Source organism: Microcaecilia unicolor, chromosome 2 (assembly GCF_901765095.1).
Source record: "Microcaecilia unicolor chromosome 2, aMicUni1.1, whole genome shotgun sequence".
NCBI classification, from domain to species: Eukaryota; Metazoa; Chordata; class Amphibia; order Gymnophiona; family Siphonopidae; genus Microcaecilia; species Microcaecilia unicolor.
Window position 1 is genome coordinate 406,672,832 of NC_044032.1, and position 19,370 is coordinate 406,692,201.

The following is a 19,370-nucleotide window of genomic DNA, read 5'->3' on the forward strand; positions in this document are numbered from 1 at the left end:
ACTTTAGAGGACAGATCCAGGCCTTGTATGCCTCGTCTCAAGCCTGTGTCCGTGTTAATGGGGGCAACTCCCCAATGTTTTCTCTTACCAGAGGTACAAGTCAGGGGTGTCCCCTTTCGCTGATGTTATTTGCCTTAGTTATGGAGCCCCTCGCCATAGCAATATGTGCTGATCCAAATGTCTCGGGCATTACGGTGGGTGGTCATGAGTATAAATTAGCCTTATTTGTGGACGATGTCCTGCTCTCTTTGACCAAACCTTTGATTTCCCTGCCTAACCTTGTAAAGCTGTTGAGTGAATACTCCTTGGCCTCTGACTTCAAACTTAATATGACCAAATGCGAAGCTTTGGCTATAAGGATTCCTTCTTCCACACTGAGCTCTATCAAGGCCTCCGTCTCCTTTCGATGGGTTACTAATGGAATTAGATACCTGGGGGTTATGTTAACCCCTAGGTTTTCTGATTTGTTCTCTGCTAACCATCCCCCTCTCCTACAGGACCTATATAGGGATATGGAGGCTTGGGGTACAAAATGAGCTGTCCTGGTTCGGTAGAATTGCTATTTTGAAGATGAACATTTTGCCTCGCCTGATGTATTTTTTCCAGGTCCTCCCTATCTGACTGGTGTGGGGTTTTCTAGTGTTTTTGTTGTAATTTCTTATTAACTGGCCTGTTGCTGTACAAGGTTTACTTGGATTATTACTCTCTTTAAAATTGCATAAATAAAACAAATCAAAGACCGTGTTTTCACTCAGCACATACTTAAGCTCTGGAACTCGTTGCTGGAGGATGTGGTAAAAGTCCATTAAATCAAGAAAGTCACATTTTGTCCCATGGAATCTTGCTTCTTTTTGGGATCCTGCCAAGTATGTATCATTTATTGGTTACTGTTAAAAACAGAATGCTAGACTGTTGTATGACTCAGTATAGCAATTCTTATGTTCTTAATATTCTTTGACTGGGCAGGAACACTTTCTCCATCTGAGTATAGAAATGAGCTCTTTTCCAAATCGATGTCGTAGAGATTGTTGCATCTTTCCATATCTGACTTTGCTCTGACAACTCAATTGTCTAAACACAGAGGGGACTAGAACTCTTTCTCTCTACCTCAGCCACTACCATGATAGCCTTGGAGAAGGTCCATGGGGTTGTAACTGGACCAAAGGGAAGTGCTTCGAACTGGTAGCAGTGGCCTTGGACAGCAAACAGTGGTGCGCTTGAGTGGCTCTCACAGGCTTGCGAGAGCAGTTTGTTAAGTTTTTAAGAATTTTGGGAGCCACTTAATAAAGTAGGTCCCCTCATGGCTACTTTAAAAACTGGCTCCCAAAATGTGGGCTTGGGCCCCCTCCTGAATTCTTTTACTTTGCTGGCGGGGATGCTGAGCCCAGCCAGCCAAGTAAATGAACTGCTGCTGCTCCCACCCCCCCCTCGCTCCTTGTTTCCAGCTCTGAGCAGCAGGCTGGGACTTTACATGCATGTGAGAGAAGTCCCAGCATGCTACTCAGAGCCAGAAACAAGCAGCGGGGAGTGGTGGCAGTCCATTTATTGGTTGGTGGGGCTTGGCATCCATGCCAGCAAAGGTATGCCTAGTGTGCCTGCACAAGGCAGGGGGGAGAGGCATGACTTGCGCCTACCAGTCCACCCCTGCCCCCCCCCCCCCAAACTGCAGGGCCGACTACGCCGAGAGAGAGAGAGAGCCCGCTGTTAAAAATTTACCAGCACACCCGACAGCAAACCTCAGAAATATTTGATGTGGCTCCTAAATTGGAACATATAAATTCACTTCTTTGATATCCAAAGCCAAGAGTAAGTTTCCATTACACATCACTGAAATCACATAGATCATCTCCATCCAAAAGTGAGGAATCCAAAGGGCTTAGCTCACCCTCTTCAAATCACAAATGGGCCAAAATGAACCTTCCTTCTTCAGGGCTACAAAACAGATGGAGTAACATCCCTTCTCATACTCCTCTTTCGAACTGGGACCCACTGGCCATAAGGAAAATGTAAGCAATGTGAAACAGTTCTGCTTGAAAGTCCAAGGCTGCCACTTCAAAAGGTCTGCTTCAGCAAAGATTCAAGCTTGCGATCCTGAATGTTCTTCAGTGCTGTACCATCCTCCACAGGAACAGTTGTCTCTTTGGTGATCATTATCAGCAAGACAATCAGCTTTGGAAGCTTCAGCTTCTCCTAAGTTCTGGGATAAATAGGTAAAGCCTACCCATAGCTCTCCCAATCCTGAAGCCAGCTGCTGGAGTGTCTCAGTCCACCAAGATGAGGGCTTATATCATTAGGTGTACTGGGAAGGCATTGGTGGGCTTAAGGAAACCCTCTAAAATGGGGTCTCTCGCAGCCTCACCTCCAGTGTTGAGGGCTCAGAAATATTTCATTCTTCCAGTTCCTCAGAAATCATAGCCAAAAGCTCCTCCCTTTGGAATATCTGGACTACTGCAAAGTCATCTCCCTCCCCAATGGAGAGCTCCCCTTCTTCCAAAAGATCTGCCATAAAGGAACCTTTGCCAAATACACAGGTTGCACATCAATGATCAGTCCCTACACTAGATGCGAGAATGCACATTTTCCAATCATCCAACTTAGGGCCTTTTAACCTGAGGGGGCTCCTCTGAACCTTTTGGCTGCTCCTTCCTCCCATGGCCTGACACAGACCCTGAGCCTGGCGTAACAAAACAGCCCTATGAAGCACAAATTCAGGGAAAAATTTCTGGCCTGCATCAGCAAGCTAGAAAGATGCATCCCTTAGGAGATTCTGTAGAAGACTGTATTCCTCATCTGAGGCGTTTTTTGGAGCCAAATTGGGAGGAGGAGCAGCCAGCTGTGCATCCAGATTCTGAGGAGACAAACTGAATGCGTGAAGAAACAGTGTGTTTTAAGCCTGTAAAATGTATTGGATATTTTCCAGCATTAATTATGTCTTGAAGTGTATTTCTCCTATTTGGCCAGCAGGTGGTGTTTCTTTGCTGTAAAGCTGTTACAGAGAAAAAAAAAAGTTCTCTCTTTAGTTTAACATAAATAGGATGCAAGAAGCAGTATAAGTACATAAGTACATAAGTAGTGCCATACTGGGAAAGACCAAAGGTCCATCTAGCCCAGCATCCTGTCACCGACAGTGGCCAATCCAGGTCAAGGGCACCTGGCACGCTCCCCAAACGTAAAAACATTCCAGACAAGTTATACCTAAAAATGCGGAATTTTTCCAAGTCCATTTAATAGCGGTCTATGGACTTGTCCTTTAGGAATCTATCTAACCCCTTTTTAAACTCCGTCAAGCTAACCGCCCGTACCACGTTCTCCGGCAACGAATTCCAGAGTCTAATTACACGTTGGGTGAAGAAAAATTTTCTCCGATTCGTTTTAAATTTACCACACTGTAGCTTCAACTCATGCCCTCTAGTCCTAGTATTTTTGGATAGCGTGAACAGTCGCTTCACATCCACCCGATCCATTCCACTCATTATTTTATACACTTCTATCATATCTCCCCTCAGCCGTCTCTTCTCCAAGCTGAAAAGCCCTAGCCTTCTCAGCCTCTCTTCATAGGAAAGTCGTCCCATCCCCACTATCATTTTCGTCGCCCTTCGCTGTACCTTTTCCAATTCTACTATATCTTTTTTGAGATACGGAGACCAGTACTGAACACAATACTCCAGGTGCGGTCGCACCATGGAGCGATACGTTTGAAATTTTCTTGTTCTGGGCTCTGATTGGCCCAGAAGCTCATTTTCATTTGGAGAATACTAGCTTTTGCTCCAGGAAGAAAAAAGAGAGCAGGATCGCTTTGCTGAGGCTCTGTAAACAAACAGTTATATGTCCCAATCCTCCCAGGTACTTTTTAGAAAGTAAACAAATGTTTAGTTAGTGTTATAATTGATCCATATTTCAGTCACCTGTTATTGTTTGCTGATTGCACTTTTTATGCTACACTGTTCAATTTTTAAGACAATAAACAGTTTTCAGTTTATTGCCTCTTTGTCTGGACTGATAAAGAATGCTGGTGGTTTGTGTGTTGGGTCTGTGAGTGCTTCCTGGGAACTGTGGGGCCACTGGGAGTGTGGCCTCCAGTAACCTAGAAATCACTGGGGATAAATTTGAGAGTGGGAGACTTGCCCAGAGGCAGTTGTGACCCAGTCAGTGAGAGGACGGTGCAAGTGTAGAGCACGAGCAGCAGGTGCAGGCGGACCTGAGCTGTGCTGGGAATAGACCCTCTAAGTGGCCACAGGGTAACCCCAGGTGGGTTGCTAGGCATTTCATGACAGGATGTCTCTCCTACGTTTTTCTCAGAAGCCACAGAGTCCCAAGAAAAACTAGATGCTTCCTTCACAGGTATTACATCTTCAATAACTGAGTACTTCCCAACACTGGACCAGTTGACCACTCCTATGTCCACCTATGGCAGGGATTACACTGTCCAAAGGCATTGTCTAACGACGACATTGGAAGTAGTGCTTGGCCCTCACCAAAAGAGATTCCACTGGTGGTGATAGAAGCCATGAAGTAGCCATGCTGAATTTGGAGATGCCACTTCCTGTGGTGCTGACTCCCAAACCAGTTCCACTAGAATGGATGGAAGTACAACACAACACTGGGCTCTCCCTAACACTACTGTTGTTACTCCATGTGCACTGCTCCTAGCACCAGCTCACTCAACAGCACACTGCCTCAGCATTCTGCTTCCCACACCACTCCAGGTGCAATACTGCCTCAAGGAGAATGAGATAAGACTAGTGGCACAAGAAAGTTCTTCGAGACACTCAAAAACTGTGCCTCTGAACCTCCCTCCCCCCTCAAAATTATACCTCTCCCCTTTCCTTACACTTCAAGCTTTTTTTTTAATTAACTTTATTACCACAGAAAAGGGCAGGGAAGAAAAATAAAAGAGCCAAATCAACCCCATTGGGGGTCTACCAGATATAAGGATCAGGACTCCTCCAAGTATCCCCCGAAAAGTAGGCGCTCCTAGCAGAATCCTGCATACCTCTCTTACTGCTAAAACTCAACTGGGTCACCAGTTTGCTAACTAGGCCCAGAAGCAATTTCACCAGATGAGTCCTCTATTGCACAGAATGATTATCACAATCTACTGGAGACAGAATACTGCACAGCTAGTGGCTAACTAGGATCTTTTACAGAGTAGGGCTCACAGCTCTTAAATCTTTATCTACATCCACTGACTGATGGGCATAATCCATTCATTCTGGATGGTCTGGAGGATAAAAAGAAAAGCATTTTTTTTTATCATCTTATTTACGGAAGAAAGGTTTACACTCTATATATTGTGGCAATTGCTTTACTTATTTGTTAAACTGGTACTGCAATAGTTTGCCAACAAGATTTCTTCAAATGGAGCTGTTTCAGATCTGCTGAATACAAGTCTTAAAACATGGAATAGTGTGTTAGTTGTGGTTTACTTCCATTCATTCTATGAAACCTCCATGTACTAATGGTGGTTAAGCCATACTACATATGAACATGTATAATGGAGTGCTACATTTACTAGCACTAAAAATAACCCTCCTTTCATTTTTGTGGACATATCTAACATTATAGCCAGCAGTGGGACCAAGGGAGTGTGTTACCTAATTGGCTGAAGGCAGCATATCTACACAGCAGACATCTCCAAAGTGGTGCAACAGCTCACCTGTTTACTGACAACAAATAGCATCCCTACCATCAAATATAATTGTTCTGTGTTTGTGCTTGGAGCAGACAGTAATATATCATGATTACAGTGAAAATTGTATATTTCCATATCAGAAAGACACTACACCTGGAAGACAATGAAAATATCTTTATTATACTGACTCATCAGCAGTTAACAGTCACTAACTTGGTACCAGCTGAATCTTAAGAGGGTAATATTATAAACAGAGCACTTAGCTGCCTATGTGTGATTTTATAAAATAGCTAATTCAAAAGCTTCTATAGAAAGTTACACCTGCTCCGAGGCAGGTACCCATAACATTAATGCGTACATTTGTAAGAATATGGGCGTACTTTATAACATGTATATCTCTCACAACTCTGCCCTTCCTCTACCCCAGAACACCTACAGGTATACAAAGACATGCAAGTTTTTAAGAACTTATTTTAGCAAAATAAAAATGCATGAAAGATATCAATGTGGCCATTGTTTGGCTAGCACCATCATTCCATATTTTAAATTTAAAAATAGAAACTAGGAGCTGGTCCTGTGACTCAGCCACCCCCCTCCCCCGCAGCAGAGGATGGCTAAGCTCAGGTTTCTTGTTGGGTGGTCAAGGTGAGCTTAAAAACACACTGTACAAGTTATGCACTTGAGCGAGGGGGAGGGGGATGGAGAAGGGAGTAGGTGGTAGGTGATAGGTGATTGCTGTTATAGTGGTGACTTGCATCACCTAAACAGTAGCCTGGAGGTATTCAGTTTCTAAAGAATCTTCCCTTCCGGCCCCCATTTAGCAAGAAAATTCCACTCAGGCATGCTGACAGGAGTATGGAGAGAGAATAGTAGGAAGAATAAGGTACAAAAGAAAAAAGGGGGGAGGGGTAGTGTGTGCAGTGCAGTAAAACTGTAATTGCTTGTCAAGTAATTAACCACAGAGAATTTCAAGAGTTAAAGACTTCAAAGTCTTACATTGGGAGACAGGTGTAGTAAAAGTCAAATATATGGGAGCTGTTAGTTACTTTTAACTGCACAAATGTTTTTGACTCATAAAGCTGCCTTCAGCCAATCAGTGAACATGCCAAAACTAGCAGATTTTTTTTTTTTTTTTTTACCAGAACAGTACACACTGGCCCAACTTTTCTTTCATATCAAGCACACACATTAATAAAGAAATCTTACATAATAACATATCCACAATGTAAAATCTTACTAGTAAGATAAATCAGTTTGTCTCACTATTAACAGGGCCACCTGAAAGTAAGAGAATGCAGCAGAAGTCTCTAGTAAGAATTTTGATGGTCAAAAGTCATCAGCTAGTTTAGCCTTAATTCCCAGTGGCTGTGGTGTCACCTTAGGCCCGGATGGACTCTGGAATGGCAGAGAGGACCAAAGTTTGGAGAAGTCTGTCAGCTCATTTTAATATAGTCCGGCAGACCAATTCATATCACCAGTAATATTTTACATTGTGAGTTATGCGTTTGTTCCAATACACATAGCACCTCTTCTAATTAAAATTATATCTCCTGATGCAGCCTCAAGGACATGGCCAAGTCAGTTACCATATAAATAACATGATATTAAAAGATATGGACTATTTATTGTTTAAATATTATAGCAACATTTAGGAAACTGTTCATATTTAGGACTTTGCTTTTTTATTGTGTCCAATATTTTTGGAAGGAATGCAGTGACAATACCTACCACTAGCAGATGCATGCACATGTCCTGCAAATGCCTCATCTATTTCCAGGAAAGCTTTTATCAGCACCTTTTCCAAATTTTGCTCCTGAGTGAGCATATCCCTGCAGGTGAAAAAAAAGTGATTATTCCTCAAACACTTTACTACATTTAATCTACAGCTTGCAACTATTCCATAAGAGAAAATAGAGAGAAAAACTTACATTCACAGAAACTATTAAAATTGGGCACCTTTTGGGGGTTTTTTTTTTTGGGGGGGGGGGGGGGGGGGGAGCTGTCTACTGGTGGTTAGAGCAGCAGATTGAGGCCCAGATGCATCAACCATACGTAAAAAAAATCTAAAACGTAAAAGTGCTTACCGAATCTGAAAAAAACGAAGAATGCACCAAAAAACAAGTCGCACATGTTCGGTGCGGTATTGTAAAGTACAATGCATTACTGATTCGTTAAACTGTTGTAATCCCTGTCGGTAATCGGCCCCTAAAGCAAGCGCAGAGCAGCCAAGCGTTATGCTGGCTGCTCTGCGCATGCCACAAACGTCAAAACAACCACCACCAAAAAAACCCCACAAACACATGGCTCCCCGCTTCCCCCTGCTTAAAATATAAAATCAAACCAAAAACAAAAAAAGGATCAGGAGGGGGCAAAGGCACTCATCAGGAGCGTCCTGTATGGACGGCCTTGCCCCCCCCCCCCCCCCCCCCCCGAGGTCGCCGCTGCTCTCTGCTTCCCCCTGTATTAAATAAAAAATCAAAACAAAAATCAAAAGTTTAGCAGCCCCGGCTCCCCTCCCTTCCTGTCTCTCTCTCTTCCTCCTTCTCCCACAGCTCCGCCTCCCGCCATCCTCCGCCCCCGTGCCCCGCCCCCCTGAGGTTTTCGCCGCCGCCGCTCCCCCCCTCCACCGGATTCCCCCTCCACCTTACCGGGCCCGCGAAGCGCCTCTCACCTCTGTGTGAAGGCGCTGCACAGGCAAGAAGATCTGATCGCTGCAAGTCTTTAGGAGGACGTCTCTCCTTCCCTGACCTGGGCCCGCCCCTTCTGACATCGGTAAGGCAGAGGAGGAGTCCGGTGGAGGGGGGGAGCAGCAGCGACGACCTCAGGGGGGCGGGGCTGTGGGAGAAGGAGAAAGAGATAGACAGGAAGGGAGGGGGGCCGGGGCTGCTAAACTTTTGATTTTTGTTTTGATTTTTTATTTAATACAGGGGGAAGCGGGGAGCAGCGGCGACCTCAGGTGGGGGGGGCAAGGCCGTCCATACAGGACGCTCCTGACGAGCGCCTTTGCCCCCTCCCAATCCTTTTTTTATTTTTGGTTTGATTTTATATTTTAAGCAGGGGGAAGCGGGGAGCCACGTGTTTGTGTGAGTTATTTATATTTTCAAACGTGCCAGCTTGGATTTTTATGCTGCAGGGAGAAGCGGGGAGCAGTGTCTGTATGAGAGCTCAGGCCTTAACGACAGGTCTGACTTCACGTTAAATATATCGCGGTAACTCATTCGGTGCAATCGTCGGTATGGTTAGTGCATTCCGAATTGTCCACATTACAATTGGAAGTGACTCGTTTGCATTCCGTTTTCGTTAAAGGGTCGTTAAAAGTTTAGTGCATCTGGGTCTGAGAACCAGGTAATCCAGGGCTCAAAACCCACCAATACTCCCTTGTGACTTTGGGCAGTCACTTAACCCTCCATTGCTTCAGGTGAAAAATAGATTGCATACCCTCTGGGGACAAGGAAATACCTTCTATATGTGAACGTAACACTATATTCATGGACCAGATATTCAAAAGCACTTATCTATATGCGGATAAGTGCCCTATTTGCTAATATATTCAGATGCGATATCCCGATAGTGCCACTGGATATTTTTAGATTGCCACTACACTATAATGATAAGCACAGCTCTACAGATAGTTGGAAATGTTCTACCATTGTCTACATAGCTATATGGATAAGTTAGTCAAGCAAAAAAAGCTGTCCTAAGTTAAACTGCTTAGCTATCTGGATAGCAGCTGAATATCACCGTTATGCATAGAGCCAGTGGCAGTCATGGCTATCTACATATATTCTGTACCACTCACTACCTGGAATAGATTTAAACAGTGCAGCTAGTGGTTACAAACATGCTGACTGTAGTATTTAATACTGACCCGCATATGGAAAAACTATGTCATTACCTAAGTATGATTTTCAGATTGTGGTTCAAAGCTTAGTGCTTACAAAGAAAGACTATTGTAATAGTCTTATTTGGGATTTCAGAAGCCAGAATTCATGCACTATAGTTAGTACAGCGTGCTGCAGTACGCATGATTTTTGGTCTTGGTCATTTTGAATCTGTAACAGGTGTGATGAAAGCTCTTCATTGGCTGCTGATTGCTTATAGAGTTCTTTTTAAATTGTTTTCATTGATTTTTAAGACTTTATATGATTCAGTTCCTGTTTGTTTTTAAGAAAGTGTTGCAGTATTATAGACCTACATGAGCAGCTGCTCCTCTCGCCTCTCACGTCGCTGCACTCCTCCAGGGTTCTCCTCCAGGGGCAGTGACGTGAGAAGAAAGAGGAGCGGCTACAGAGCCGACAGCCAATGCCTGATGGCTGCCTGCGGTGCCACGCTTTCTTTTTAAAAACAGCTGGTTTTGTTTTTGTAGCGGCCGCTGCTGCTCAACAGGAGAAGCAGCAGTGGCCGGTAATGGGAGCTGGTGCCGCGTGTTTCGCGGGAGACTTGGCAGGTCTGTGTTGGGTGGGCGGGCCTGGAGGGAAAGTGGCTGGGCCTGGGCAGCGACCTCAGAGGGGTGGAGGGGGGGGGGGGGGGCGGCGAGGGCGGGGCCTCGTGCTGCTGTCGTGCAGTTGGTCAGTGCTGCGTGTGACGTCAGCCTGATCTATGGAGCCTAGCAGACCAACTCTGAAGAAAGCCACGGACATAGGCAGCAAGATAGAACGCTGGAGGTGACAATTATTATATAGGATGGCATTTCCCATTGCCCTACCATATAAAGTTTTTCGCAATAAAGGGAGTTTTTAAAATATATTTAGAGACACCAGCCTCCTTGGGTACAGCGTTCGGTACTTTATCTACCGAAAGGGAAAGGGGATATGGCTGTCCCACATTTTAAGTGTTACTATCAGGCTACCCAACTCAAATCCTTTCTAGCTTGACATACAAAGGGCCACAAAAGTTGGTTACAGATGGAGAATGCTCCATACTCCTTCAATACATATATCCAGCTTCCATGGCTCTCCATGGGCAAGCTCTGTACTGTGGCCAGGACAGCTAATCCATATTTACAGGTTACCACTATAGCAGCCTGGATTCAAGAACGCGCCCGTCCTGAAGGGTCGGCAGTATTTCCAGGCTGCACCCTTAGTGGTGGCAAGGGGGTTCCCCTCGGGTACCCAGGATCCAAGATATTGAGCATGGGCGGTCCAGGGTTTATCTTAACTGGGTTAGCTGGTGGAGGATGGAAAAGTGTTATCGTTTGCGGATTTGGCTGAAGAATTTAGTCTAGGCCTCTGAGATTTTTTCTATTATAGGCAGGTCTCTGATTTTATTGGTAGACGTGCCCTTTGGAATTGGCACAAGAGGAGACCTTTTTGGAAAGGGCATATAATGGGAGAAGTGGGCGGAGATGTTCTTCCGTTTTTACCGGGCCCTGGTACAACAGTTTGCCCCACCTATTAAACATATTGCTACCTAGGAGGACCTACTTGGAGCTACCTATACTGTTAAAGAGTGAGTTGGAATATTCAAATGCCTCCTTATTATCTGCCGTTATTTACTATGTTAAGTTTTCTATAGCAAGTAACCTAATAGAGAATGGCTATAAGTTGCTATATCAGTGGTATCTCACGCCAGCTCACCTACATGTAATATATCCAGCACTTTCTGATGTTTGCTGGCAGGCCTGCGGCGGTGTAGGCACTTTTATTCACATATGGTGGACCTGTCCAGTGGCTACAAAGTATTGGGACATGATATTTGCTTTGATTTCAGATATCCTGGGTATGTCCATACCAAAATCCATGGGATATGCCCTCTTACACCTTAAACCAAAAGAGCTTCCAGGGAAACTTGCTCATTTGACACTACACATTATTACTGCTGCCTGGTTGTTGCTGGCAGGATTGTTGGATGTCAGGATTGCTATGAAACCAACTCCTGATAACTCCCCCCTCCCTCAGGAAGCCCTGAGGATGGCAAATGTTGTTGCCCAGCTGCCTGCTAGCCCTGTGTTTTCTTGATTACCCCTAATTAACATACCTTTGTCCTCTCTGGGCATCTGGGAGCAGGGCTCTCTGAGAATAATGAAAGCCAGACAGAGAGGCTCCAAAACTAGGGACTTCAAAGAGTTGAACCTGTGAAAATGCTCACCTTCCTAACATCAGGAAATTAAACTGGAGTTTGCAAAGGAAAGAGCTGATAACAAAAGGCTGGGAAGGGAAGAAGTTATTTCATCCCTCTCTGTTCCTGTTAGATATATATATATATATATATATATATATATATATATAAAGCAAACCCACTGCCTCTGCGAACTGGACCTGGGACCATACCTACACAACGAATGCTGACAGCAGGATCCTGGAGGAGACCTTGAGGGGCATTTTCGAAATAATCAAAATATCTCCTCTTTATCTAAGTTATTTATTGAACAGTATTATCTATCTCCTATCAGGATTTAGATTTGGGATCCAATATTTTAGCACAATTTGTACTCAAAATACAGACCATCCTTTCCCAGTTCTATAAGATGGGGGGAGTAGGTTGCAAATGAACCAGTCAATTATCTAGAAGACAAATATTCTGTATGCAGAAGCTCAAAAATTAGGTTTCAGGTGTTTTTAGTTACAAATCAGGCTGATCTAACTGTGAAGACGGTAACTATACATACACACTAAAATGTCATTTTCCATACTTCTAAAGAATTCCACCTGCCTCCAATAATTTTTTTTTTTTTGGGGGGGGGGGGGGGTAGGGGTGACACTGTCCAACACACAAAAAAAAAAAAAGATATTACTCCAAAATGTGTGGACTTACTCTATATATTTATCCATGAACTTGTTACAGAAATCAGCAGCTGCTGATCCACCATGGCCATCATAAACCGCAAAATACAAGATGTCACCTGTCAACTGTGCAAAGTTCAAGCGATCCTCATTCTCCTTACGCTTCCCGATCTGTGTTGCGCAGCCCACCTTCGAAAGGCTGACTTTGGGGATCGGCTTCCCATATTTAATGCTTGGTGGGAGCAGAATGGGCTCATCAATCCGATTGTCCCAAATGCCAAAAGAGTCCCAAGTGGCAGGATGTCCACTTCCATCTTGATCAAAACGGGAAGCTCTGCGCTCTGTGGTGGTGCTGTGGCACACTGGAGTCACCCGGGTGTCTTCCTGCACAAGGCGGGATGTCAGCAGTGCCTGCCTCCTCACATGATTCCCACCACGTCTGGCCAGATGAATCAGAGCAGATGTGGACATAACAACTCCAATGATGTTGGTGAGGAAGAAAAAACTGGTATTAACCACTCTAAAAGCAGACGATGCAGGGGAGAAAAAAAAAACCTAGATAGAAAAAAAAAAAGAAAGAGTTTCAGATAGAAAGCAAAGGACATGACAAAATAAGAGAGATTATAATAAGTGTGAACTTATGCTTTGTGAGGAAGAAAAAACTGGTACTAACCACTTTGAAAGCAAAAGATGAAGGGGGGGGGGGGGAAACACAGACAGGAAAAAAGGGTTTCAATTAGAAAGCAAGGGACATGACAAAATAAGAGATTATAATAAGTGTGAACTTATGCTTTGTGAGGAAGAAAAAACTGGTACTAACCACTTTGAAAGCAAAAGATGAAGGGGGGGGGGGAAACACAGACAGGAAAAAAGGGTTTCAATTAGAAAGCAAGGGACATGACAAAATAAGAGATTATAATAAGTGTTAATTTATGCTTTGTGTGTCCCCAGGTGCAGAACACCTTTTGGTCTATGGGGGCTAATCTTTAGCCCTACCCCCAAACTCTAATTGCTATTGATTTGTTGGACAACATATTGCCCAGGCCACAGGCTCAGTGGCCTACACCATTCTGCTGCCTATGACCGCCCCTCTTAGAAAAAAAAAATGTGACTTGTTGCTCCATCGCTTTCCAGTGTGTTCAGATTAATGGTTACCACTTTCCCGTATTCGCGAAAGGTGCATTATATAAATTAATCTGGTTCAAGAACAGTAATCCAAAATTTATCCACTTCAACTAACCTCATCCGTGTGATGACTTTCGCTGCAATTCAGATGTAGAGGAAAACAATTGCCAATTTATGTTACTCGAGGTAAAATCCTTTCCTATCCTCAGTGTGGTATCTGAAAGCATTTATGAATCATTACTTACTAGTTAGAAACTCATCAAAATCTAAATATCCAGTTTAACCTCCAGAAAAACACAAGTTTAATTCTAAAAGTGTTTACTATAGTGGCAAAAAATCTCACAGATACAGCATGTTTCAGTTATCATCTAAACTGAAGTTCTCTGCTAAATAATCTTAAATGTTTCAATATCAAAAGATGCCTCCCTCTGTTAATCCATTATTCACAATGTGCAAAAATTCTATGCCTACTACCGATAATACCTAAGATACTACATTCCAGATTACAGGAACAGTGGGGGGGGGGGGGGGGGGGGGGGGAGGGGGACCACTGCAGAGTGCTCCTTCGACTGTGCAAGACATTTAATGTGAGCAAGTGCAAAGTGATGAATGTGGGAAAGAGGAACCCGAACTATAGCTACATAATGCAATGTTCCACATTAGGAGTCACAGACCATGAAAGGGATCTAGATGTCATTGTTGATGATATGCTGAAACCCTCTACATAGTGTGCAGCAGCAGCAGCTAAGAAAGCAAATAGAATGTTAGGTATTATTAGGAAAGAAATGGAAAACAAAAATGTGTGTTATAATGCCTTTGTATCACTCCATGGTGCGACCGTACCTCGAGTACTGTGTGCAATTCTGGTCACTGCATCTCAAAAAAGATATAGCTGAATTAGAAAAGAGAAGGGCAATGAAAATGATAAAGGGGGATGGGAGGCCTTCCCTATGAGGAAACGCTAAAGCAGTTAAGACTCTTCAGCTTGGAGAAGAGACAGCTGAGGGGAGATATGATAGAGGTCTATAAAACAGATTTGAATCGCTTGTTTACTCTTTCCATAAAAAAATACTAGAACTAGGGGGCAAACAATGAAGCTACAAAGTAGTACATTTACAACAAATCGGAGAAAATATTTCTTCACTAAATGGGTAATTAAACTCTGGAATTCAATGCCAGAGAATGTGATAAAAGCAGGGAATTCATTGCCAGAGAATGTGATAAAAGCAGTTAGCTTAGCAGGTTAAAAAAAAAGGGTTGGATAATTTCCTAAAAGAAAAGTCCATAAGCCATTACTAAGATGGACTTGGGAAAAATCCACTGCTTATTTCTGGGATAAGCAGCATAAAATGTATTGCAATATTTTGGGATCTTGCCAGGTACTTGTAAACTGGATTGGCCACTGTTTCAAATATGATGTTGTGCTTGATGGATATTCAGTCTGTCTCAGTATGGCAACGATTATAGATTATTATTGATGCACATCTGGAAAGTCAAACCCTAATTTTTATTTAATCACTCATTGGTGATGGAGCTCCTTTAACAAACCCAGAATAGCAAATAAAATTTTCAATGTGTGGAGAAAGTGAAGTTACTCACCAGTAGCAGGTGTTCTCTGAAGACAGCAGGCCAAGTATTCTCACATCTGGGTGACATCATCTGAAGGAGCCTGGTGTGGATGCTGCTTAGCGTATACCATTATTAGAAAATTCTAGCAGCGTCCCACAGAGTATGCGTGGGTGCTATCCCACCCGGCACACGAGACTAGATTCTTTAGTAGGATAACATATCTGAAGGAATACAACTCCTAAGAGAGTATGTGAGAATACTTGGCTTGCTGTCCTCAGAGAACACCAGCTACAGGTGAGTAATTTCGCTTTCTCCGAGGACAAGCAGGCAGTTAGTATTTTCATATCTGGGAATCTCTTGCTACCAAGCTCACTAAAAACAATGCTAGGACAATAGGGACTCGAAACGACCAGGCACTGAACTTAATCAACCTTAAACTACATACAAAATAGTTGTGAAAGTGCAGCCTGGAGCAGAACAAAACTGAGCCTAGCAGGATGGAGTTGGAGTCTAGACACCAAACAAATTCTGCAGAACTGTCTGACAGAACCAGCTACCACGGCGGGTATCCTGCACAAGGCAGTAATGAGATGTGAATGTGTGGACTGAAGACTGCATCGCAGCCTTGCAAATCTCCTCGATGGAGGCTGATCTCAAGTGGGCTACCGACGTAGCCAAGGTACTGACATTATGAGCCTTGACATGACTCTCAGCCCAGCCTGGGAATAAGGGAAGGAGATGCAATCTGCTAAAACACTAGAAAGAGTGCATTTGTCAATGGCTACCCCCATCCTGTTAGGGTCAAAAGAAACAAAGAGTTGACTCTGTATGGGTTTTTAGTAAGCTCATGATAGAAGGCTAAGGTTCACTTGCAGTCTGATGTATGCAGTACACTTTCGCCAAGATGGGCATGTGATTTTGGGAAAAATGTTGGCAGAACAATTGACTGGTTAAGATGGAACTCCGAAACCACCTTAGGAAAGAACTTAGGGTGAGTATGAAGAACTATTCTGTTGTGATGAAACTTCGTGTAAGGTGGATCAGCTAATAGAGCCTGGCTTACCGACTGCCAGCTGAAGTGACCGTCACCAAAAATACAACTTTCCAGGTCAAATACTTCAGATGATAAGAGTCAAGCAGCTCAAAAGGAGCTTTCATCAGCTAAGAACAATGCCAAGATCCCATGACACAGGAGATTTTACCAGGGGCTTTGTCAAGAACAAGCCTCTCATGAATCGAACAGCTAGAGGTTGTATAGAGATGGGCTTACCTCCTACTCAAAAATGGTAAGCACTGATTGCACAGAGATGTACCTTTACAGAGTTGGTTTTCAAACCAGACTCACGAGAGGTTCAAGTAGTATTTAAGTAGTTTTTGTTTAGGGCAAGAGAGAGGATCAAGGGCCTTTCCCTCAAACCAGATGGCAAACCTTGTCCATTTAAAAGAATAACACCTCGGGAGCATGACCAAGATGGTGGTGTGAGCTGGTAGCATTGTGCCTCGAGTCTGTCTGAAGTTTTACCTGTTTTTTCCCCCCCTTTTGAGTGGAATATGCCTCAAACTAAATGTAAGGGAGTCGTCAAGACTGCTCCCCCAGTGACCAAGATTTCGTCTCCCGTTCAGCAAACGATCATGAGGTATGCTGCCAGGATCCAAGAACAGGAGTTGAGAAGGGCGTGCCCTGTTGTGGTATCAGATGAAGGAGGTTCTGGTTCAATGGGGCTCGATGTCTGTCTCCCCCAGCATGCAATTCTCCGCGTCATCTGCCTGCCCCAGCTACTCCGGAAGGAATCCCAACAGTGGAAGGTACTATCTGGGAGGTCCTCAGTGGGGATGAAGTCGATGGGAGTTTAGGAGATGGAAAGAATGTTGAAAGCTCACCCTCCGCATTTGTTGAAGGTGGTTACATTGGAAAGCATCTGGTCTGCACTTCAGAAGATGGAAGGAACAGTCAGCGAATCCACCATGGAACTGCTACACGGAGGTGAGAGGCGCTCTGTCAGTGCAGGGGGCCCGGCACGGAGGGGGGAGGAAGCGGCGGCTAGGAGGGTAGCTGGACATGGGGGGAGGGCAGGGGGGAGAGAGGAGGGTTGCTGGACATGGGGAGAGAGCAGGGCAGAGAGGAGGGTTGCTGGACATGGGGGGAGGGCAGGGGAGAGAGCAGGGTTGGTGGACGGGGGGAGAGGCCAAGGGAAAGAAGAGGGTTGCTGGATATAGGGGAGGGCAGGGGAGAGAGGAGGGTCGTTGGACGGGGTGAGGCCAGGGGAGACAGGAGGGCTGCTGGACATGGGGGGGAGGGCAGGGGAGAGAGCAGGGTTGCTGGACATGGATCTATGGAGGGGAGGGCAGGGCAGAGAGGAGGGTTGCTGGACATGGGGGGAGGGCAGGGGAGAGAGGAGGGTTGCTGGACATGGGGGGAGGGCATGAGAGAGAGCAGGGCTGGTGGACGGGGGGGGGGGAGGCCAAGGGAAAGAGGAGGGTTGCTGGATATGGGGGAGGGCAGAGGAGAGAGGATGGTTGGTGGACAGGGGAAGGCCAGGGGATACAGGAGGGCTGCTGGACATGGGGGGGGGAGGGCAGGGGAGAGAGCAGGGTTGCTGGACATGGATCGGGCGAGGGGAGGGCAGGGGAGACAGCAGGTTTACTGGACATGGATGGATGGAGTTGAGAATTATTACATTTTGCAAAACACAAATCTCGCCCATTTTAATGGGCTTAACGGCTAGTGTAACATAAGCACTGTCATACTGGGACAGACTGAAAGTCCATCAAAGGCTAGAACCCTGTTTCCAACAGTGGCCAATCCAGGTCACAAGTACCTGGCAAGATCCCAGCACAGTAAAACTGATTTTATGCTACTTATCCTATGGAAGGGGCGCCATTAGACTACCTGGGATTTATCATTGAACTCTGTTTGGGATAATGTGGGATATAAATGTCATAAATAAATAACTGAGAGAGAGCCACTAGATTACTGGGGGGGGGGGGGGGAATATTTAAACTGGAAATAGGAGTATTTGGGTAGTGTTGGGGAGAGGGAGGGAGCCTGCTAAGGGTCGACGCATGAATGAAACAAGGCAGGGTGGTAAGGATGGCAGAAGAGAAGAGGTTCTGCTAGACACCCACTCCTCTCAACGAACCCATTTACGCTGCCTCAAAAGTTTCCCCATTCACAACAAACGTGAGACTTTTTTTTTTTTTAATAGCATAACCAGGGAACACCAAATGAGTACATTAACATGCATGTTAATGTGATCTGTAGTTTCACCACGACATAATACCCACGCTGGAGCAGTGCTCGGCAACCTTAAAACTGCGGTAATGGTCTGTGCATCAGCTGTAGACCATGGCACGTACTTACTGGCCTCCCCCCCCCCCCCCCCAAAAAAAAAATAAAATAAAATAACTGTACCGCAATATAACTAGCCTTTAGCGCGAATTAAAAAAAAAACAGCAGCAGAATTAAAACTTAAATCTCTCTTTTACTTATCAGAAAGCGTTACTGGGTCAGACCCAGACCAGTCATGTGCTGTGAGAAGAAACAGGGCCATAGCACATCTGCACACAACTGCCCACATCCTCAAAGATACCAAGACACACGCATTCAGCTGCACTCACACACGCTGAGCTCTGCATCTCACACGCATTCGGAGACCGATCTCCCCCTCCTCACCTCTCCTTCTCTCTTCCCTGTCCACGATCCGGCACCTCTTCCTCCAACAACCCCAACCCCCTCCCCCTGTGAAACTCATACCTGAGGTTGCCTAGTGCCCACCAGCAATTCCGCAGCTTTCCTTCGCCAGTATCAAGTCCCCTATGACACACCTTCCTTCTGTTCTCGTCCCGCCTAGTCGGAAAGAGGAAGTTACGTCAGACGAGGGCGGGACGCGGGAGAATGTAAACAATTGCCTTCCGCCTCCGGCGGCCTCAAAAATAGAATCCTTAAGTTGTGGCGATAACGCAGGATGGGAGGGTGGGTCTGTGTGGCTAGATCTTCTGTCTGCGGAGAAATACTGTTACAGGTAAGTATCTTTCACTTCTCCCAGACTTACAGATCTCATAGCCACACAGCTGAAGACTCAATACGCTGACATAGGAAACAGTCATAGTAATAAGGAGTAAGAGGTGACTGTTTCCCCGATATTGGTGGAGAGTTGACGTCTAATAGTAAAGACGAGAAACGTCCTGTGTAAAAAGTGGAATCTGTTGAGGAAGAAGTATCTAAGCAATAGGGCTGTATGAATGTGTGAATAAATATTCACGTCACTACCTTATATAAATATCCACTGGAGATGCGTCCTATAAATAAGCTTTAGTGGTAG

The 19,370-nt window shown here is 44.9% G+C and overlaps 1 protein-coding gene across 1 annotated transcript in view; it reads right to left on the minus strand.

The window, feature by feature from the left end:
* PPM1K (protein phosphatase, Mg2+/Mn2+ dependent 1K) overlaps positions 1-18,887 on the minus strand; it is a 78,927-nt gene extending 60,040 nt beyond the window's left edge. The window contains exons 1-3 of the mRNA XM_030190672.1: positions 18,803-18,887; positions 12,386-12,909; positions 7,361-7,461 (exon numbers count right to left, since the gene is read on the minus strand). Of these exons, the coding sequence (XP_030046532.1) occupies positions 7,361-7,461; positions 12,386-12,825 (541 nt within the window). The 5' untranslated portion in view covers positions 12,826-12,909; positions 18,803-18,887. The remainder of the gene's footprint in view (positions 1-7,360; positions 7,462-12,385; positions 12,910-18,802) is intronic.
* Between the last annotated feature and the right edge of the window lie 483 nt (positions 18,888-19,370).